Here is an 18,838-nt window from a genome sequence, read left to right as displayed (position 1 = left end):
AGGCTGAAGCAGGAGAATTGCTTGAATCCGGGAGGCGGAGGTTGCAGTGACCCAAGATGGCACCACTGCACTCCAGACTGGGCGATAGAGCCAGACTCCTTCTCAAAAAAAAAATATATATATATGTATATGTATGTGTGTGTGTATATATATGTATATATATGTATATATATATGTATATACATATATATACACTAGTTAATTTTGGTTATATATAATTATAACCTGAAAGTTAGCACTTGTGGTTTAGGTCTATGAAAGGGTCTTTTTGAATCACAAAGTAAAGCACACACAGCCCCAAAGGAAGTTGTGTCTCTTTGTATCCCTTTTGGATCATACTCAGGCTACATACATATAAATCAGAAAAGCAAACACTTCAACTGGAGAGAGTTGCATTTAAATAAAAACCTTTTATTTATCATTATGCAAATTTTAAAATAGGGCTGTTATTTAAAATTACAGATTTAAATGATACTCAATGTGTGATACAAATCTACCCTTATTTTCAACAAATACAAATTAAGTGGAACATAACTATTCCTGTTAGATTCAGGCAAGCTTGGTGACTGAGAGTGAAGAAGAGGACGAAAAACATACTCAAATCATCTTTGCATATCAGTATCATGTAGTTTTCCAGAATAGGGTGAAAGCTTTAGAATGAAACGAGGCCAGACATGTAAATAGAATAAATAGGAATTTCTATTTAAAATCTTCTTAAGAGAGTGAGAGGGACTTATGGGGGGAAAGAGAGACGAAGTAAAGAGAGGCGAAAAGAGAGAGAGAGAGTGAAAAACTGAGAATAATAGGGACCTTCTCTGAAGTGCTGTACCTGGGGTCCTGGAGCCCCTGGCAACCCGGGGTCGCCTTTTGCATCAAGTTCTATATCTTCTCCTTTAGCAGGAGCACCCTTGAAAATGAAGAAGTTCATCAAACATCATCAATGTTATATTTTCAAAACCCCTTCAAGTGCTTATTCAAAGTTATATTTCTTCAAAGATAAAAGTGCTTTTCAAGATATGTACTCAGAGAAATGATTTATGATTTTGTAATTATTCCATTATGAAGAATTCAAAGCATTTTCATATTTTCTAAAATCAAAAATTTACAGTGGGCCCAGTACAGTGGTGCATGCCTGTAATCCCAGCACTTTGGGAGATCAAAACGGGCGGATCACCTGAGGTCAGGAGTTCAAGACTAGCCTGGCTAACATGGCAAAACCCCATTTCTACTAAAAATACAAGAATTAGCTGGGCGTGGTGGCATGCACCTGTAATCCCAGTTACCTGGGAGACTGAGACAGAAGAAATGCTTGAACCCAGTAGGCGGAGGTTGCAGTGAGCTGAGATCGTGCCACTGCACTCCAGCCTGGGCAACAGAGCAAGACTCCATCTCAAAAAAAAAAATTTACAGTGGAAAGAAGAAAGACGCAGGGGTAATAAATCATTTCCCAAGATACCAAAAATAGTGACAATTCGTGCCCTAGAATGTGGGGCCCTGAGCATGAGGTCAGTTTTCTTCTCCAAGACCCTATTTCTTTCAACAGTGATACAAAACCTGTATCCTTAAGACTCTTTATGACAAGAGCCAGAAGGAGCTATTTAATAGGAATAAATATCATGTCCTGATTATTATTGTTTCTGAATGATTAAGGTCTGGATTATGAAATCTTATTTGTAATGACTTAAGTCTCATTATTTAATAGAAGTCCTTTTCATATGTACAGTTAGAGATTTTCAGTGACAGCATTCCACCAATGACTTACCTTTTGTCCTTTCAAACCAGCAGCACCCTAGGAAAAAAGCAACCTATGAACAACTAGAGGAAAATCAAACACACACACTCCTACTCGGTCTGCTCTGCCCTCTCTGCTATTGTGCATCCTCTCCCCACCGTACACCTCCCACGGCCTTACAAAGGAAAGTCTTCCCTTAATCTTTTACTTCCCACCATATTGTCCTGTCTCTCCTTCGTCTCACCTGTGAACTTCCCATTTTGTTCATTTCCCACCCATTCCTCGGTTCCAAATCTGCCCCCTGCTCCATCCTGCCGTGGAATTGTCCCTTGCTAAGGTCAGACATGATATTGATGTTGCTAAAACCAATGCCAATATGTCAGTACTCCTCTGACTGGACTTTGCAGCGGCATCCAGCAGCTGTCTGCCACTCCCTTCTACTACAATAGGTCTTTCCTGGGCCTCCATAATACACCTCTGCTGGTTTTCTTTCTCCCACCAGGGCTGCTCCTCCTTTACAGGATCATTCTCCTTGATCTCAACATCACTGCTGGAGCTAAGTCTCAGTTCTAAGCCCCTTTTCTCCTCACTCTGACTCCTTGAGTCACCACCAGCTGGAACCTCTTCTCTGAGTGAATCCAAGTACCTCTCATGCATCTCCACTTGGATGTCTCAAAAGCAAAACAAAGCCTCAACCTCTAACCCTACACTCATAATGCATGTATTCATCCATTCCCTAACTATTAGTTGAATGTCTACTATGGCTGCCCCAGACTTCCCTAAAGTCATGACGGATTTGTGTATATGGCCATATGGAGTAGACCACTGTTATTTATACTTTATGTCTTTGTTGGGGAATTAGGCATGCAAACCTACCGGGATCCCTGGGTAGCCCGGTGTCCCTGGGAGTCCTGGAAACCCCTGCTCACCCTAAAAGACATACAAAGTTTGTTATTATTCTTAGTTGTTCTAGAAGAGCCTATTCAGATATTTTTCCTGTTTCTCGCTTCCAACCTTGCAATGGTAAATCTAGACAAAGTAACCCGAATTCCTTATGGCTACTGGGTCATGAGGCTGAAGACCAAAAAACCATTATCTTAATTAAAAACAGGATTAGAATACTGTTTCTCAAATTGTGCATAAATGGCAAAGTCTAATTGCGCCAAGAACTTTTTAATTGCTGTTTCCTTCAAACTTGAGTAATTAGTTCATTCATGGCCACCATTCTGGAGAAAAGGAGAGCTCAGTTCGAAAACAAAAGGAGGTGAGTGAACAGTGAAAAGCTCAGTCATTCCTTCCCCAAAACTAATTCTGCATCAAAGCTTTGGTTTCTGATTTATACACACAGCCTCAGATGAAAACAACCAGTTGAGCTCCAAGTTTTCTTTCTGTGGGAGAACTTTCCTTAAAAGACAATTAGAAAGCAAGGAATGCGAAGAAAGAAAATGGGAAGTTTCCTGCCTCCACATTATGCTGTTGGTTCTGGCCTAAAGGAATGTTTTCAAGGGAAGCCTGTCTGCCTTTCATTGCCATTTCACCTTGATTTAATCATTCAGCAAAGCATTTATTAATCATCTTCTGTGCGAAAAGTACTTACCTTAGAACCACTGCATCCTGGTACACCAACAAGTCCGTAAGGCCCGGTATTGCCTGGGGTGCCCTGGAAGAAGAACAAGTCTCAATGAGGAGGGTCATCCCAAGAAACAGCACTGAACCCAAGGGAAAAGATGCACTGATTTAAATAGCTCTTGAAATATAAATGATTGTTTAAATGGTTAAGTAGTAAATGTACATTGTGGTTTTACATATAATTTCAGTAGCAACAAACTAAACAGGCTGACTGATATGAAGACTTATCAAATGAGATGTGGATATTTCAAATAAAGCAAACGCCTTTTATCCATAAAATAAAAGAGTCCTTTAACATGCTGTTTTAAGCTGGGGAGAAAGGAAGGGAAAAAGAAGAGGAAAGTGTGCACAGATGAAACTATTTTATTATTCTGTGCTATTAAATACAATCATTTCATTCTACCCTATCCTATCCTATTCTATCAGCTTGTAACATATAGTTTCCTTCAGCACCTGTGGGGGTTAGTTCCAGGACCCCTATGAATACCAAAATCCATAGATACTCAAGTCTCTTATATAAAATGGTATATAGTATTTGCACATGACCTATACATATCCTCCTGTATGCTTAAAGTCATTTCTAGATTACTTATAATACCTAATACAATGTGAATTCTATGTAAATAGTTGTTATAGTGTAATGGTTTTTAAGTTTGTACAATTTTTATTGTTTTTTTTAAAAGTATTTTTGATCTACAGTTGGTTGGTTGAATCCATGGATGTGGAATCACTGGATATGGAGGGCCGACTTACCATATAATTTACTAATTATCCTACCCTATCCTATCCTGTCCTGCTTGTATTTCAGGAAGTACATTTTGACTCATATGTCATATAAATCCACACACTAGTATAATATACCATCCTAAGGTGCTATTTTCTTCATGTAACAAATGCATCAGAACACATTTTCTTGCACGACTGTTTTAACATCTTTTTTAATAAAGATGAGCTTACTCATTTTAATAAAATGAGCTTACTTTTAAATTTTCTAGCTACGGATTTTTCCCATTACTTACTGGAAGTCCAGGAGAACCAGAAAATCCTGGCAATCCACTTATTCCCTGAAGACATAGGAAAAAGGAGGGGGTGGCAAAAAAAAAAAAACTTTAAAAATGTTCAATCTATAAACATAAATTTATTTACCATTGCGATAATCTTTTTCCTCCACTATAACTGGGAATAGCTCGAAACGATTGGGAAAACAAATACTAAAGCTTTAACAAACTTTTGTAAATCTCACATTTATGTAACTCTTAAAAAGATATCATTAAGATTATTTTTGGCTTTTTTGGATCGATTCCTAAGGTACAATTTGCATGCAATGAAGTGCTCCAATCTTTTGAGAACAGCTTAATTGAACAGCTTAACAAATGTTGACCTACGTGCAGTTTTATATACCATCATCTCATCAGACACAGAGCATCTTTATCACTCCAGAGGTTCCTTCATGGCCTTTCTTGGTCAGTTTAACACTTGCCCCTAATGTGGTAACCACTCCTTTGACATCTACCATTACAGATTAGTTTTACCTGTTCTTGAACTTCATCTATGGAACCATACACAGTGTACTCCTTTCTGACATTTGTATAACTCTTACTGTGAAAAGCTGATCTTTTAACGATCAGGATGGACTGGTTGGACTACTAACCCTTACACCTTTGGAACCCGTGAGTCCTGGAAGTCCTGGAAAGCCCTAGATTCAAGTGAAAAAAGAAAAAGTAAACAATCTGAAAATTATTTGGCACTAAGAAACCCATACATCAAACCCAGTCTCAGTCACATGCCAAGCTGTTTTGCCCTTCTGATTATTTCATTGTTAATAAGATTCAATTGCTTGCTTATTTCATTGGAACTTGATAATTGTTTATCAGAAAAGACAAAAATTCATTCAAACCCTTGCTACTCAAAGTGGGGTTTGGGGCCTGCAGCATTAGCATTACCTGGAAGCTTATTAGGAATGTAGAATCTTAGATCTGCCTCACCTCCCAGACTATTGACCGAGAATCTGCATGTTTAACATGATTCTTTAGTGATTCTTGTGCACATTAAAGTCTGTGCAAAAGTCCTAATTAGCCTCACAGCTGCTGAGGTCTGATAAAAATGAATGACACAACTACAGTTGTGGATGAGAATGCCAGCCAGTATTTCTGTGCACAAGAAACGCTCTATTAACAAAATGTGCCTGACATGCACAAGGAAATATATAGCCAAGTAAGGACTGCCTGAACCAGAGATAAACTTGCTTTGGGCATGTAATGCATTCAGTTTCGACGTCCTATTTCTTGGAGAATAAGCTTAAATGGTGACTGTTTCAGCTAGGCCACGTGGTGTGAAAGTTTCATTGTCCAAAAGCCATTTTCATCATTCCAGAGAGTTTCAGTATGTTTTGATTTTTAATTTTATTGTTATTATTTGAGAAAAGGGTGGTTACAGAATCCTCTGAGATTGCACTGTCAAGGCCAAAGTCAGTCTCTCCCATCTATGGCGGAATTCCGGGGTGCATGGCTGTGTTCAAGGCCATTCCCCTTCCCACAGAATTCTATTCACGTGATGCCGAAAGCAGAAGGTTTTACTTGCAGGTTTTACTTTCTCATTGTAAACTTTTTTCATGCAGAAAACATTTAAAATTAAGATAGGAATCTTGTAAATCTAAAACATCTTTTTGGTCAGGTTTTAATATTCTCTAATTGTCTGCCTTTGATTGTATTATCTTTTGTAGCTATTCATACATATCTGTAAGCCTTACATGCTTTAAAATATCAATCTATGACAACATGGTACTCAGGTTTTCTGGATTAATCTTCTGGAATGCCTGCACTCATGTAACCCATACTAAGTGCCATGTGTTTGTGACTATTTTAATGAATTTCAGCATCTCTAAAGAAATGCTGAAGAGAATTAAACAGAGTAGGCTACAGATAACAATTTTTTTAAAAACGGAATTGGCATTAGGCTGATCTAAGTCCAGGGTTGAAGTGGCAAACTCGTTCTACCAATAGAAATGGAAGAAAACCTGGGTCCATGCCTTAGACAAAGTCAGTGTTCAGTTTCTGCCCAGAATCTGAATGACTTTTTCAAAATTAGGATCGGAAGAAGGAGAAATGGACAAAAAGAACACATACGTGAATATGGTAGACAGGGAAATGGCAGGATTACTGGAAAACAGCAAGATTTTGCATTTTACGTGTAAGCTGTGGGTGTGGTTTCAAGAGTTTGATTCTGGCATCATATATGTGACGTAAGAAACACATATTTGTTCTGTGCCTTTGGTTCCTGACACAGAGCTCCTAAAACCCTTCTAATATTCTGAGTGATAGGGGAGTAAAGACCATCTTTTGTTCTAGTATTTGGTGTTTGACCTCACTTGGAATATCCTGGGTGATAGAAGTGTCTTTTGTTCTAAGGAGGCAACTCTTGGTGGGCTCCCAGATGGGGGCTGGTCATCAGAAAGACCAAGCCTTGATTAGAAGCTTGAAACTTTCAGCTCCAGCTGCACCCTTCAGTGAGGAAAGCGGAGCTGGAGATTGAGTTTATAATTGATTCTGCCCACATGATGACACCTCCATAAGAATCCCTGAAGCATGGTGTTCAGAGAGCTTCTGGGTGGGTGAACATTCACGTTCCAGGACGGTAATGCACCTTAACTCCATGGCGACAGAAGCTCCTGCACTCGGGACCCTTCTGGACCTTCTCCTGTGTATCTCTTCATCTCTCATTCATATCCCTTATAATAAACTGATAAATGTTCCCATGAGTTCTATGAGACTCTTGAGCAAATTATCAAAGCAGAGGAGGAGGTCATAGGAACCCCTGATTTATTTGTAACCAAGTTGGACGGCATTATGGGTAACTGAGGACCCACTACTTATGACTAGTCCTGAAGCAGGGACAGTCTTGTGGGACTGAGCCCTTACCCTATGGGGTCTGCACTAACCCCAGGTATTTAATGTCATAACTGAATTGAGGGGTACCCAGTTGGCATCCAGAGAATTGGAGAATTGTTTGGTTTGAGGAAAATCCCACACACAGTGTCAAACCAGGTTTGAACTCTGATTTTGCTTCCTGCGAGCTGCGTGACCCAGGAAAAATTACTCAAGTGCTCTGTGTCCGTTTTCTCATCCATGTAGTGGAGGTAATGATGGGAACTACGTTGTAAATCACCACAGTCATGATTTGTGGGATTGATGTGAGGAGTAAATGAGATCCAGGGAGAAATAGATGGCCCAATGCCTGGCACAGAGTACATATGCAGTAGGTTGGCTTTGGCTTTGATTATCATTTACATTATTTCATACATTATTTTAATACATATATATATATACACACACGTATATATTTTTTTAATGGAGTCTCGCTCTGTTACCCAGGCTGGAGTGCAGTAGCATGATCATGGCTCACTGCAGCCTCCGCCTCCAGGGCTCAAGCAATCCTCCTACCTCAGCCTCCTGAGTAGCTGAGACCACAGGCATATGCCACCACACCTGGCTAATTTTTGTATTTTTGGTAGAAACTGGGTCTCCTTATGTTGCCCAGGTTGACCTCAAACTCGTGGGCTCAAGTGATCCTCCTGCCTCAGCCTCCCAGGGCAATGGGATTACAGGCATGAGCCACTGTGTCTGGCCTCTCATACATATTCTAATATATTATGAAATTTGTAAATGACCTGTATAGATCAATTATAATTATTTTTCATAGCTCATTAGTTGGTTTATAGCTTGCTGGAGGTCAGTAGTCAGGGGAATGAATGTGTGGGTGCGTGAGAAGCCAGGCTTAAGTCTAGCTAATGTCCACAGCAGGAAAGAGTACTCAGCAAATCCAGTGGTTATTCAGTTATTTAGTAAATCCTCTATGGTATTTATTTAAACAAAGCCCTTTGCTGTATCACAGACTTTAGGATAAGAATGTGTGATGAGTGTGAAGGGTCGTAGACTCTGGATGTTTAAGGGACCAGAAGGAAAAGAGAAACCCACAAAGGAAGGGAAGGATAGAGAGACAGGAGAAATACAGAAAGAAAGACAGACAAGTGTTTCAAGGAGAGGAGAGTGATCCGCACAATTTGAAACTAAGCAGAGGGGTTCAGGTCAGATTAAGACACAAAAGTATGTATTGGCATTGGCCACTTGAAGGTCATTGGTGATCTTTGCTGGAGTGTTTTCAGAGGAGAGGTGGTAGAAGGCAAATTATTGCTAAGGACTGAATAGTAGATGAACTACAGGCAGCATGTTTGACTATTCTTTTAAGAAGTTTGACAGAGAAAGGAAAGTCAGGGAGAAGATAGCAATCCTTTGGTCACAAGACCTAAAAGATGGAGAGGAAGTTTTGTATTATCATGGGAAAATATTTGCATGTTTAAGAACTGAAAGAGAAAAGCCAATAACAAAAGAAAAGTTGGAATGTCCGGAGAGAGGGGAGGCACCTTGTGGAACAAGGAATCCCAAAGATGGGGCACAGGTGGTTGGACAGGTCTTGAATAGAAGCAAAAAGAGCTCTGAGTTTTCACTGTAGGAGGAATAGAGGGAGGAACAGATGCAGATGTAGACACTGTAGGTTAGGGAGGGAGATGAATTGGAGCCACAGACTTGAAGCTAATGATGATCATTTGCAATAGTCTTGGAGCAGGTTGCGGTTCTATGTGGCCCACTAATACTGGAAACCGGGAGTTCACCATGCACCTAGCAGTTGGCTAAGATGTGGAATTCTCTCCAGGTTTGCAGCAGCCAGGGGGTAGGCAGGAAGAGGGTTAGGTGGGTTGGGGATTTTCCAAGCTTGCAGGATGACATACCTTGGGTCCCTGCGGTCCAGGCAAGCCTTCAGGACCTGTGAATCCTTTCTGGCCAGGAGAACCGGGGGGTCCAGGAAAGCCCTTCTCCCCCTGTTAAAACCAAAACGAGGTGAGAAACACACAGAACAGCAACTATCCCACAATAAACACACCAATAACCATTATGTTCTCTTGTTTATGACTTCATGATGACTCTTTGCATGTTTTTTCCTTGGATTAAAAAAATCATAATTAGCACTCAGGAGTGACTACATAGACAACCAGAAAGCTACCAGTTGTTAGTATTTGTCTATAGGCTTGAAAGTGATGGCTCTTGGTCTTGTAGAAACTTGACTTTCCCCCAAATGGTAGGGCTATGTAGAGCAGAGCTTAAGGGAGACGGAATAAAAAATGAAAGGGAAAGCCCAGGTAGAAGCATCAAGGTTAGTGGAGTGTTTGTTGTGGGATGGAGAGACAGTGAGGGTCAGGTGCAAGAAGGTGCCTGGGGAGTGTGCATAATTACTATGTAGCTTGAAAGAACGCCACCAGGCAGGTTATGAGTCTCAGCCCTTTCTTTAATACACAGGAGTTAGTAATTTAATCTGTTATTTGTGTAGGAGATGCAGGAGAGGTAGCAAGGGTGGCATAACCAAAAAGGTGTGAGCTCAGTAATGTTCTGGAAGGAGTCGGATAATATTAGGGGAAAGTACCTAGTAAAAGTGAGTGAAAGTACTTTAAGCCCAAGGCTTGACACAGTTCTACCAACAAATAATTTTTCCATGGATTTGTATCTTGGAATTACATTTGTCCCTCAGTGTCGGTGGGGGATTGGTTCCAGGACCTTCCCCCCCACATGAAAACCTGTGGATTCTTAAGTCCCTTATACAAAATGGCATAGTATTTGCATATAACCTAGAACATCCTTCCATATACCTTAAATCTCTAGGTGACTTATAATACCTAATACAATGCAAATGCTTTGCAAATGGTTGTTATACTGCATTTTTATTTGTATTATCTTTTATTGTTGTATTATTTTTTATTATATCCCCCGCAAGTATTTTCAGTATGCCATTGGTTGATTCTGAGGATTCAGAAACCGTGGATAAGGAGGGCCGACTGTACTCTTCAACAGTAAAGGCCACCGGCTGATTTGGTTAATTGGGTCAATTTAGTTACACAATTGGCAAATTAAAACAAAAAAGAACAAGTCAGCTATTTACATTGTGTGTGTGCACACACACTCAATAAGAAGAGAAATAAAAGAATGTGCTAGACCCCTCTCACTACTCAGTTACTTTTATACACCCTAGAATAGCATCTTGCAAATAGTAGAAACTCAATAAATGCTTCTTGAATGCAAGGAGAATCACAGAGAAAGTGCTTCTCAATGGGAACCTGAATTAGAATACATTCACAGATTCAATAAAAAACCTAAATCCAACTACATGTGAATTATGAAATAATTTAAAATAAGTATAATTATTATAATTAGCATACACAATATATGGAAATTAGTTTAGATAAAGAGCTTAAATATGTTCTTAAAATATTTTAAAACAGTCATCCTTCAATATTGTTAAACAATTAATTAGTGTCTCTGAGGAAAGGCTTAGGTAAACAAAGAAAAAAACTTCAGTTCTGCCTCTATCTTAATTATCACAAATTGCAAGTTAATGGAGCGAATTAATGAGATTTCACGGCATTCCTTTTTTTCTTGAATTCTGCAATGGAGCTACTTCCCTCTGCTAAGTTTTGCCTCAACCAGTGTGCTGCTGTGGGATTTCTCCACCAGGGGGCGAACTTGAACCAATGCTGCAGGACAAAAATCTGTGAATTTCAATGTTTATTTTCTGTCAAAGTGAATGAATCAAATCGTTTTCAGTTCTTCTCTTGTGTTTAGCAACATTGTAAATAGTGTATACATATGGAGACTTGTCATAAACTTTCTTTTTCTTTTTCTCATTTGCTACTTATTCTTTACAGACCGAGAGAGTTGTAATTTAATTGCCATTGTATGTACAAGGTATCTGAAGCTTCCTAGATGACTTTTTTTCTTTTTTTTTTAGGTTAATGTTTATATACAATTACTTTAACATTGGATTTGGGAAATGGAACAACCTACTGCGGATCTTTCTGCTACCGATGAAAGAAGAAGGTTGAGTTTTACCTTCTAGAGCTTTACAGTGTAAACAAGCAGTATTAGGTTTTGTTTTTACCTTCTCCCCTTTGGCCCCGTCACAGAAGCACTGGCCTTTGTCTTTACAGACACAACCCTAGGAAGAGGGAAAGAGAAAGGGTTTTGTTTAGAAACAGCTGAATAAATCCCAACCGGCAGGGTAAAAGCAAATGCATTTCTCTGTTCTTCGAGTATTGGACACTATCCGTTAGGAGCCAGGTGACCTTGTAGCAATATATCAATAGAAATATATCAATATATGAATAGCAATAAAGTAGAAAACTGAGAGCATGTTGCATAAGGGAGAAATGTCGGATAAGAATACATCATTTGTATTGTACTTGGGAATTTTAAGTATTAAAGTAATGGCCGTTTTTGCCATTACTTTTAATTACCTTTGTACCAACCTAATAATTTATATATGGAAACGACAAAGCTATCCTTTTTTTCAGGATAATATCTAATTGAATCATAAGAAATTCCTGCTGTCATAGTTAAAAAGTGGCCAAATACTGGCAAATTCTTAGGTTCTACATAATGTTCATATATGTATATGTGTATATATGTATAATGTATACATGTATATGTATCTTTTATGTAGAACACAATGTATTTGGTTAGTGCCATTACTTGGACAATTTTTTTGCCATTACTTTCAATGGCAAAAGCCACAATAACTTTTGCACCAACCTTATATATATTTGTGTAGATTAATATGCAATATATTCCATAGGTGATATTAAGGTTTTCTTTGACTTAAATAATGTTTAAGACTGGGAAGAGGATCACTACTCATTACACATCTTTAAAGAGAACAAACTAACTCATTAATGCTAGTATCAGAATGTTCTTTCTTTTGTTTATTCTCAAATATTTTGAACAACAGAATGTTCTTTCTTATAAAACCAAAACCAAAACAAAAAATTCAGCTGTGAGTTAGACATACCTTATCCTACCTAGCTAGTCACTGTGACACACTTACCCCCCAGCCCTCACACCTATGCACATTCCAGCTCCAATGGACATCAAATTTTTAAAACTTTTCTCTGCCAGCAGAGGAACAAATAAAGAAATAGTTTCAAATAATAGACTTAAAATGTGTTTTGGCTGGGCACAGTGGCTCATGCCTGTCATCCCAGCACTTTGAGAGGCCGAGGCAGGCAGGTCACTTGAGGTCAGGAGTTTGAGACCAACCTGGCCAACCTGATGAAACCCCATCTCAACTAAAAAATATAAAAATCAGCTGGGTGTGGTGGTGGGCTCCTGTAATTCCAGCTACTCCAGAGGCTAAGGCAGGAGAATGGCTTGAACCCAGGAGGTGGAGGTTGCAGTGAGCTGAGATCATGCCACTGCACTCCAGCCAGGGTGACAGAGCGAGACTCTGTCTCAAAAAAAAAAAATGTGTTTTGACATATATGCTGCATATTATATGGTTACACATTAATCCTTTGCTTTATTATTTTTTCTTCAGGTTAATATTAACTGAAAATTAATTTGCTTTCTCCAGAAAATATGTTGATGGCAGAGGCCAGGCACATCTAGGAGATATACTGGATGGTTAGTTGGGAAAATAAAAAAAGAAATGCCAGATATTCCTAAGGTGGAGAATTCTACTTATGCAACCAAAACAAAAAAAACCCACACAAACAAGAGTATCTTTAACTGAATATCTTTCCTTAGTCTTGGGCAGTAGGCCTTGCTGTCATTCCAGGAAGGGAGCACACAGTAATTTTGAGACATTCATCATTTGACACTCATCATGTTCATATACACTGCAGTTTATAGGAATGGAAAGTAACTACTGGGTATCTACCCAGAGGAAAATAAGTCATTATATGAAAAATACACTTGCACACTCATATTTATAACAGGACTATTCGCAATTGCAAAAATTTGGAACCAGCCCAGATACCCATCAATCAATTAGTGGATAAAGACAATGTGGTATATATACCATGGAATGCTACTCAGCCATAAAAAGGAATGAAATAGGCTTGGCACGGGGGCTCACACCTGCAATCCCAGCACTTTGCGAGGCCCAGGCAGGCGGATCACCTGAGGTCAGGAGTTCGAGACTAGCCTGGCCAACATGGCAAAACCCCATCTCTACTAAAAATACAAAAATCAGTCAGATATGGTGGCGGGCATCTGTAATCTCAGCTACTCGGGAAGCTGAGGCAGGTGAATCGCTTGAACCTGGGAGGCGGAGATTGCAGTGAGCTGAGATCGCGCCATTGCACTCAAGCCTGGGTGACAAGAGCAAAACTCCATTTAAAAAAAAAAAAAAGGAATGAAATAATGGCATTAGCAGCAACCTGGATGGAATTGGAGACCATTATTCTAAGTGAAGTAACTCAGGAATAGAAAACGAAACGTCGCATATTCTCACTTAGCAGTGGGAGCTAAGCTATGAGTACACAAAGGCATAAGAATGATACAATGGACTTTGGGGGAAATGTAAAAGGGGGTGAGGGATTAAAGACCACACACTGCATACAGTGTACACTGTTCGGGTGATGGGTGCATCAAAATCTCAGAAATCACCACTGAAGAACTTATCCATGTAACCAAACACCACCTGTTCCCCAATAACCTATTGAAATAAATGAAGAGAAAGTAACCGACTGAGAAGGAAATTCTATAGTCTCCTCAAAGTTGCATATTTCATATTTCTAGAAGACTAGCTCATTGCAATTTTCCTCCCAGATATTTGGGATCATGAAGTCATGTCTTGACTAAATGATTTTAATCTTGTCTTTCTGGGTTTTTAAACTTTAATGCTGTTTTCAACCACATCTTTTAAGTATACTCTACTAAAACTCCAAGTGTGGATTCCCAGACGGTAGCATCTCCTGGAGACTTGTCAGAAATGCAAGTCCTCAGAAATGCAAGTCCTCAGTGCCCCCTCCCACCCCCAAGCATGCTACTCCCTCACAGCATCTGGAAGAGGCAGCAGGGCCTCCGAAAGGAAAGCCTGAGTCCTTCACCCAAGGGTACAAGATACTGGGTAAGGAAGCTTAACCTGGGCATGGACCTTGGGCTCAAGTGTGCACGGAGGAAGCCAGCACTGTTTTCAAATGGGCAATGATCACCTCTGATTCTTCTGCCTCCCAGATGCCACACAACACCTGGATTCTGAGCCTCTAGGGCTAGAGGGAAGAAGAGCAGATTGGCAATTCTCTAACCTGTGAGAAGGTGTGGGGGCCTTGAGACAGGCTTAATTTTATTTCTTGGAGTAAGAGTCACATTCACCATATGCTACTGGAAATCTTTTGGTCTTAGCTTAAGCAAGTGTTTGTTGATCTTCTCCAGACTAGACTGGTCCCCTTTACCTATACACTCCCATTGAGCCTCTGCAGTTAGATATTCAATGCCTATTTTTTTCTGATGACTGTTTGTCCCAGGAGAGAAGGAATTGTGCAGTCATAGTCACACTGGTATCTTTGGCATATAAGATGTCCTAAACAAGTGTTTATGGATTGACTGGATGAATCAATGGATGGACAGCTGGTTTATTTGCATCCAATTTGAAGGCATATGAATTGCATGGCTATTTGATGGGGTGCCATGATGCAGATATTTTCTGTATGTATGAATTATGAACAACTATGATCAAAATGGCAAAAAATGGAACCAGAGGCTTTGGCTATTTTAACACATGTTAAAATTAACACAAGCCTAATTATTTGCTAGTTGCTTGGATTAAAAGAAATTCTTTTGGAAAAAGTTTAAACCCAACCCTCAGAAGAGCTGACAAACAGTACCGGAAACAGTGGTATCTCCTCCCATCTAAGTTCACCAACTGTTAAGTTGTCCCACCTACTCCATCTCTCTGTCTGTCTCTCCTTCTCTCTTTCTCTCTCTCCACACACACATACACCACTTTCCCCCAAATCATTCAAAAGTAGACTGCACGCAACATGACACTGTACCCCAGATACTTCTGTATGCCTCTCCCCCATCCAATTACAACCCTTATCCCCAAAACTAAGAAATCAATGTTGATACAGTAACTTCAGGATACCAGTTTTTAAATTAAATCTTCAGCCTTATACAAGGTCCTCAATGACCATAGAAAATGAAAAACTGTTTGATTTTTAGCAAATCCATCATTTTATGCCAGAGATTTTGTCAGTGCTTTCACCCGCAATAACACCTGAGGCCTGATGTCAACAAGTGGCCTGATGTCAACAAGTGGCAAGAATCCGTAGGACCCGCCTGGGTGCTTAGCAGTCAGGTGTGAGGCTCTGATGTGAGCGTGCTGTTCCCATGAGTCCTCCCTGCCTGGTGTCTGCTTTCCCATCACCACCTGCCGCCATGAGGTGCCTCCTTTATTGTCATCAAAATCACAGTTCTTGATTTTTTCTTTTTGATATTGTCCCTTAGTTTGGGTCTTGAACTTTTAGTGGTAAAATATTTAGTTTTTGTTGTATTTGGTTTGTTTGCACATTAAGGTAGAATTTCTATACGATAGTTGAGTACCAGCTTATTAGTTAATTGAAAAAGTTGAAGAGTCAAAGACAAACAAACAGAAACATGAACACTAGTTAACTTCAAATATATAGATGTTCACAAATTCTGTAATCTAGTGAGATAGGGTCCAGGTTGTTCCTTTGGGAATGGGTCTGCTGTTTACAGTTCAATGGCATCATTCCTGCTAAATCACACCCACAGTGCACCATCAACAAATTCCAGTTTTAGAATTTTTTTTTTTTTAACAGGCCAATTGCTTGTAGGGGCCAGGCATGGTGGCTCACTTCTGTAATCCCAGCACTTTGGGAGGCAGTGGCTGGTGGATCACTGGAGGTCAGGAGTTTGAGACCAGCCTGGCCAACAACGTGAACCCTGTCTCTACTAAAAATACAAAAATTAGCAGGGTTTGGTGGTGCATGCCTGTAACCTCAGCTACTCAGGAGGCTGAGGCATGAGAATTGCTTGAACCCAGGAGGCTGAGGTTGTAGTTAGCTGAGATTGTGCCACTGCACTCCAGCCTGGGTGACAGAGCTAGACTCTGTCTCAAAAACATAAAAAGTAAATAAATACAATAAAAAATATAAAAGATGCTTGTGGAACAATCTGACTATAGAGTCCTTCTGGATATTAATCCATATTTTTCTCTAGCTCTTTAAGTGCTAGCTCAGCCACATGTAATTGAATAGTTTTTCTCTTAATTTCATTTTATCAAATCTTTCAACCTTATTTTTACATAAACAAATGTCTTTTTATGCATTCATATTTAATCACTTATTTATTTAATATTTAATTAAATTACTTCGTTAAAATAGTAATTTCAACCATCAGGAATTAGAGTGAAATGGCTAATTTAAAACCATCTGGTCAAAAAATGGGCAAAAGATTTGAATAGACATTTCTCAAAAGAAGACATACAGATAGCAAACAGGCATATGAAAAGGTGCTCAAAATCACTGATCATCAGAGAAATTCAAATCAAAACTACACCAAGATATCATCTCACCCCAGTTAAAATGGCTTATATCCAAATGACAGTCAATAACAAATGCTGGAAAGGAAGTAGAGAAAAGGGAACCCTTGTACACTGTGGGAATGTAAATTAGCACAACCACCATGGAGAACTGTGTGGAGGTTCCTCAAAAAACTAAAAATTGCACTACCATATGATCCAGCAATCCCACTATTGGGTATCTATTCAAAAGAAAGGAAATCAGTGTATCAAAGAGATATCTGCACTCCCATGTTTGTTGTAGCACTGTTTACAATAGCTAAGATTTGGTAAAAGGTGAAAGATTTATGCAATCTGAAGAGAAACCAGAGTATACTATAGCTAAGATTTGGAAGCAATCTACGTGTCCATCAACAGACGAATGGATAAAGGAAATGTGGTACATATACACAATGGAGTACTATGCAGCCACAAAAAAGAAGGAGATCAAGTCATTTGCAACAACATGGATGGAACTGGAGATCACTATGTTAAATGAAATAAGCCAGGTACAGAAAGACAAACATTGTATATTCTCACTTATGTGTGGGATCTAAAAACCAAATCAACTGAACTCATGGACATAAAGAGTAGAAGAATGGTTACCAGAGGCTTAGAGGGGTAGTGAAGTGTTGGATGGGAGGTGGAATGATTAATGGGTACAAAAAAAATTAGAGTGAATAAGACTATTTGGTAGCACAGTAGGGTGATTACAGTCAATAATAACTTAATTGTGTATTTTAAAATAAAGAATGCAGCCAGGCATGAGGGTTCATGCCTGTAATCCCAGCAAATTGGGAGGCCAAGGCAGGTGGATCGCTTGAGATCTGGAGTTCGAGACCAGCCTGGGCAACATGGAGAAACCCCATCTCTACAAAGAAACAAAAACAAAAACAAAATTTAGCTGGACATGGTGGTGCACACCTGTAGTCTCAGCTACTCAGAGGGCTGAGATGGGAGGATTGCTTGAACCCAGGAGGCAGAGATTGCAATGAGCCGAGATCATGCCATTGCACTCCAGCCTGGGCAACAGAATGAGACCCTGTCTCAGAAAAAAAAAAGGTAATTGGATTCTTTGTAACTCAAGGGATAAATGCTTGAGGGGATGGATGCCCCATTCTCCATGATGTGCTTATTTCATATTGCATGCCTGTATCAAAACATCTCACGTACCCCATAAATAGATATACCTACTATGTGGCCACAAAAAAATGTTTAAATAATATAAAAAATAAAAGAAAACTGATTGGTGTAGCAGACATGTGCTGGTATACTAGGGGGACGCCTCCAGCTCTGAGCTGCTATTGCACAGAGGTATGGAGAATTCTGGTCCATCCAGCAGTCAGATAAATGAAGAGCCATTGTGAAAGGCTTGACTGTTCTCTCTTGTTGACTGTACATATCTCAGATGATATGGCAGATATGTACCAGTTATACATGTCTGCCATATCATCTACTTGCATGTGGTCTGCCCTGCATATGAGGCTCCAGAGCCAGGTCTAGAGCTGTGTTTCTATGCCTGCGTTAGTGGAACTGCTCCAAAATAATTCCAGCTTTAATTCTCAGTTAAATTGGCAAGGTGTGGCTTGCTTGTGCAGCTACATAATTAAGCTGACTAGGACTTCAGAGCACATGACAATGTTGCTGACATGTAGATGCTGCACCTGATTGTGTGAACTCAAAATTATAGTCAGGGCTGCTCTCTGGCTGCTGTTCAGCTGCTGCTGTAGAAATAAGCCCTGCCTGTATGATATTGCAGAGACCCCAGCACAGGGGCACTTGAATACTTTTGGATGGTGATGACAGTAGCTCAAGACTCAAGATATTAATTTCTCTCACTAATGCTGTCTTTTCTTAAATACATTTTCAATTTGCAAATGTTTCAGTAATTCAAAAATTCAAATGAATTATTTAATTTAAAAGATACAGAGTCCATATTTTTATTCTCATTGATTTTAATCCATCTACATTGTTGGACCCATTTTTTTGAAACACTATGGTTACTTTAATAGTAATAACCCATTCATTACTATTCAACTGTTAAATCACATAAAAAACCAGGATGGCCAAAGG

General features: G+C 39.5%; 1 protein-coding gene and 1 long non-coding RNA gene across 3 annotated transcripts in view; one reads left to right on the top strand and one right to left on the bottom strand.

Moving 5' to 3' along the window:
* The window catches only part of LOC117979478 (uncharacterized), an 89,868-nt gene extending 75,596 nt beyond the window's left edge, over nucleotides 1-14,272 (top strand). Inside the window, exon 6 of one of the 2 annotated variants that reach the window (XR_008624601.2) lies at nucleotides 11,195-14,272. This is a non-coding gene — a long non-coding RNA (uncharacterized LOC117979478). Of the gene's footprint in view, nucleotides 1-3,080; nucleotides 3,630-11,194 lie in introns of those variants that run through there. The other variant, XR_008624602.1, reaches the window with a different exon arrangement.
* Nucleotides 1-18,838, bottom strand: part of COL4A3 (collagen type IV alpha 3 chain) — a 148,659-nt gene that overhangs the window by 64,990 nt on the left and 64,831 nt on the right. Inside the window, exons 2-9 of the mRNA XM_003821829.5 lie at nucleotides 11,345-11,401; nucleotides 9,147-9,236; nucleotides 5,013-5,057; nucleotides 4,381-4,425; nucleotides 3,330-3,392; nucleotides 2,609-2,662; nucleotides 1,763-1,789; nucleotides 830-907 (exon numbers count right to left, since the gene is read on the bottom strand). Coding sequence (XP_003821877.2) covers nucleotides 830-907; nucleotides 1,763-1,789; nucleotides 2,609-2,662; nucleotides 3,330-3,392; nucleotides 4,381-4,425; nucleotides 5,013-5,057; nucleotides 9,147-9,236; nucleotides 11,345-11,401 — 459 coding nt within the window. The remainder of the gene's footprint in view (nucleotides 1-829; nucleotides 908-1,762; nucleotides 1,790-2,608; nucleotides 2,663-3,329; nucleotides 3,393-4,380; nucleotides 4,426-5,012; nucleotides 5,058-9,146; nucleotides 9,237-11,344; nucleotides 11,402-18,838) is intronic.

This window comes from Pan paniscus, chromosome 13 (genome assembly GCF_029289425.2).
Source record: "Pan paniscus chromosome 13, NHGRI_mPanPan1-v2.0_pri, whole genome shotgun sequence".
NCBI lineage: Eukaryota > Metazoa > Chordata > Mammalia > Primates > Hominidae > Pan > Pan paniscus.
This window is presented reverse-complemented; position numbering and strand designations above follow the sequence as displayed.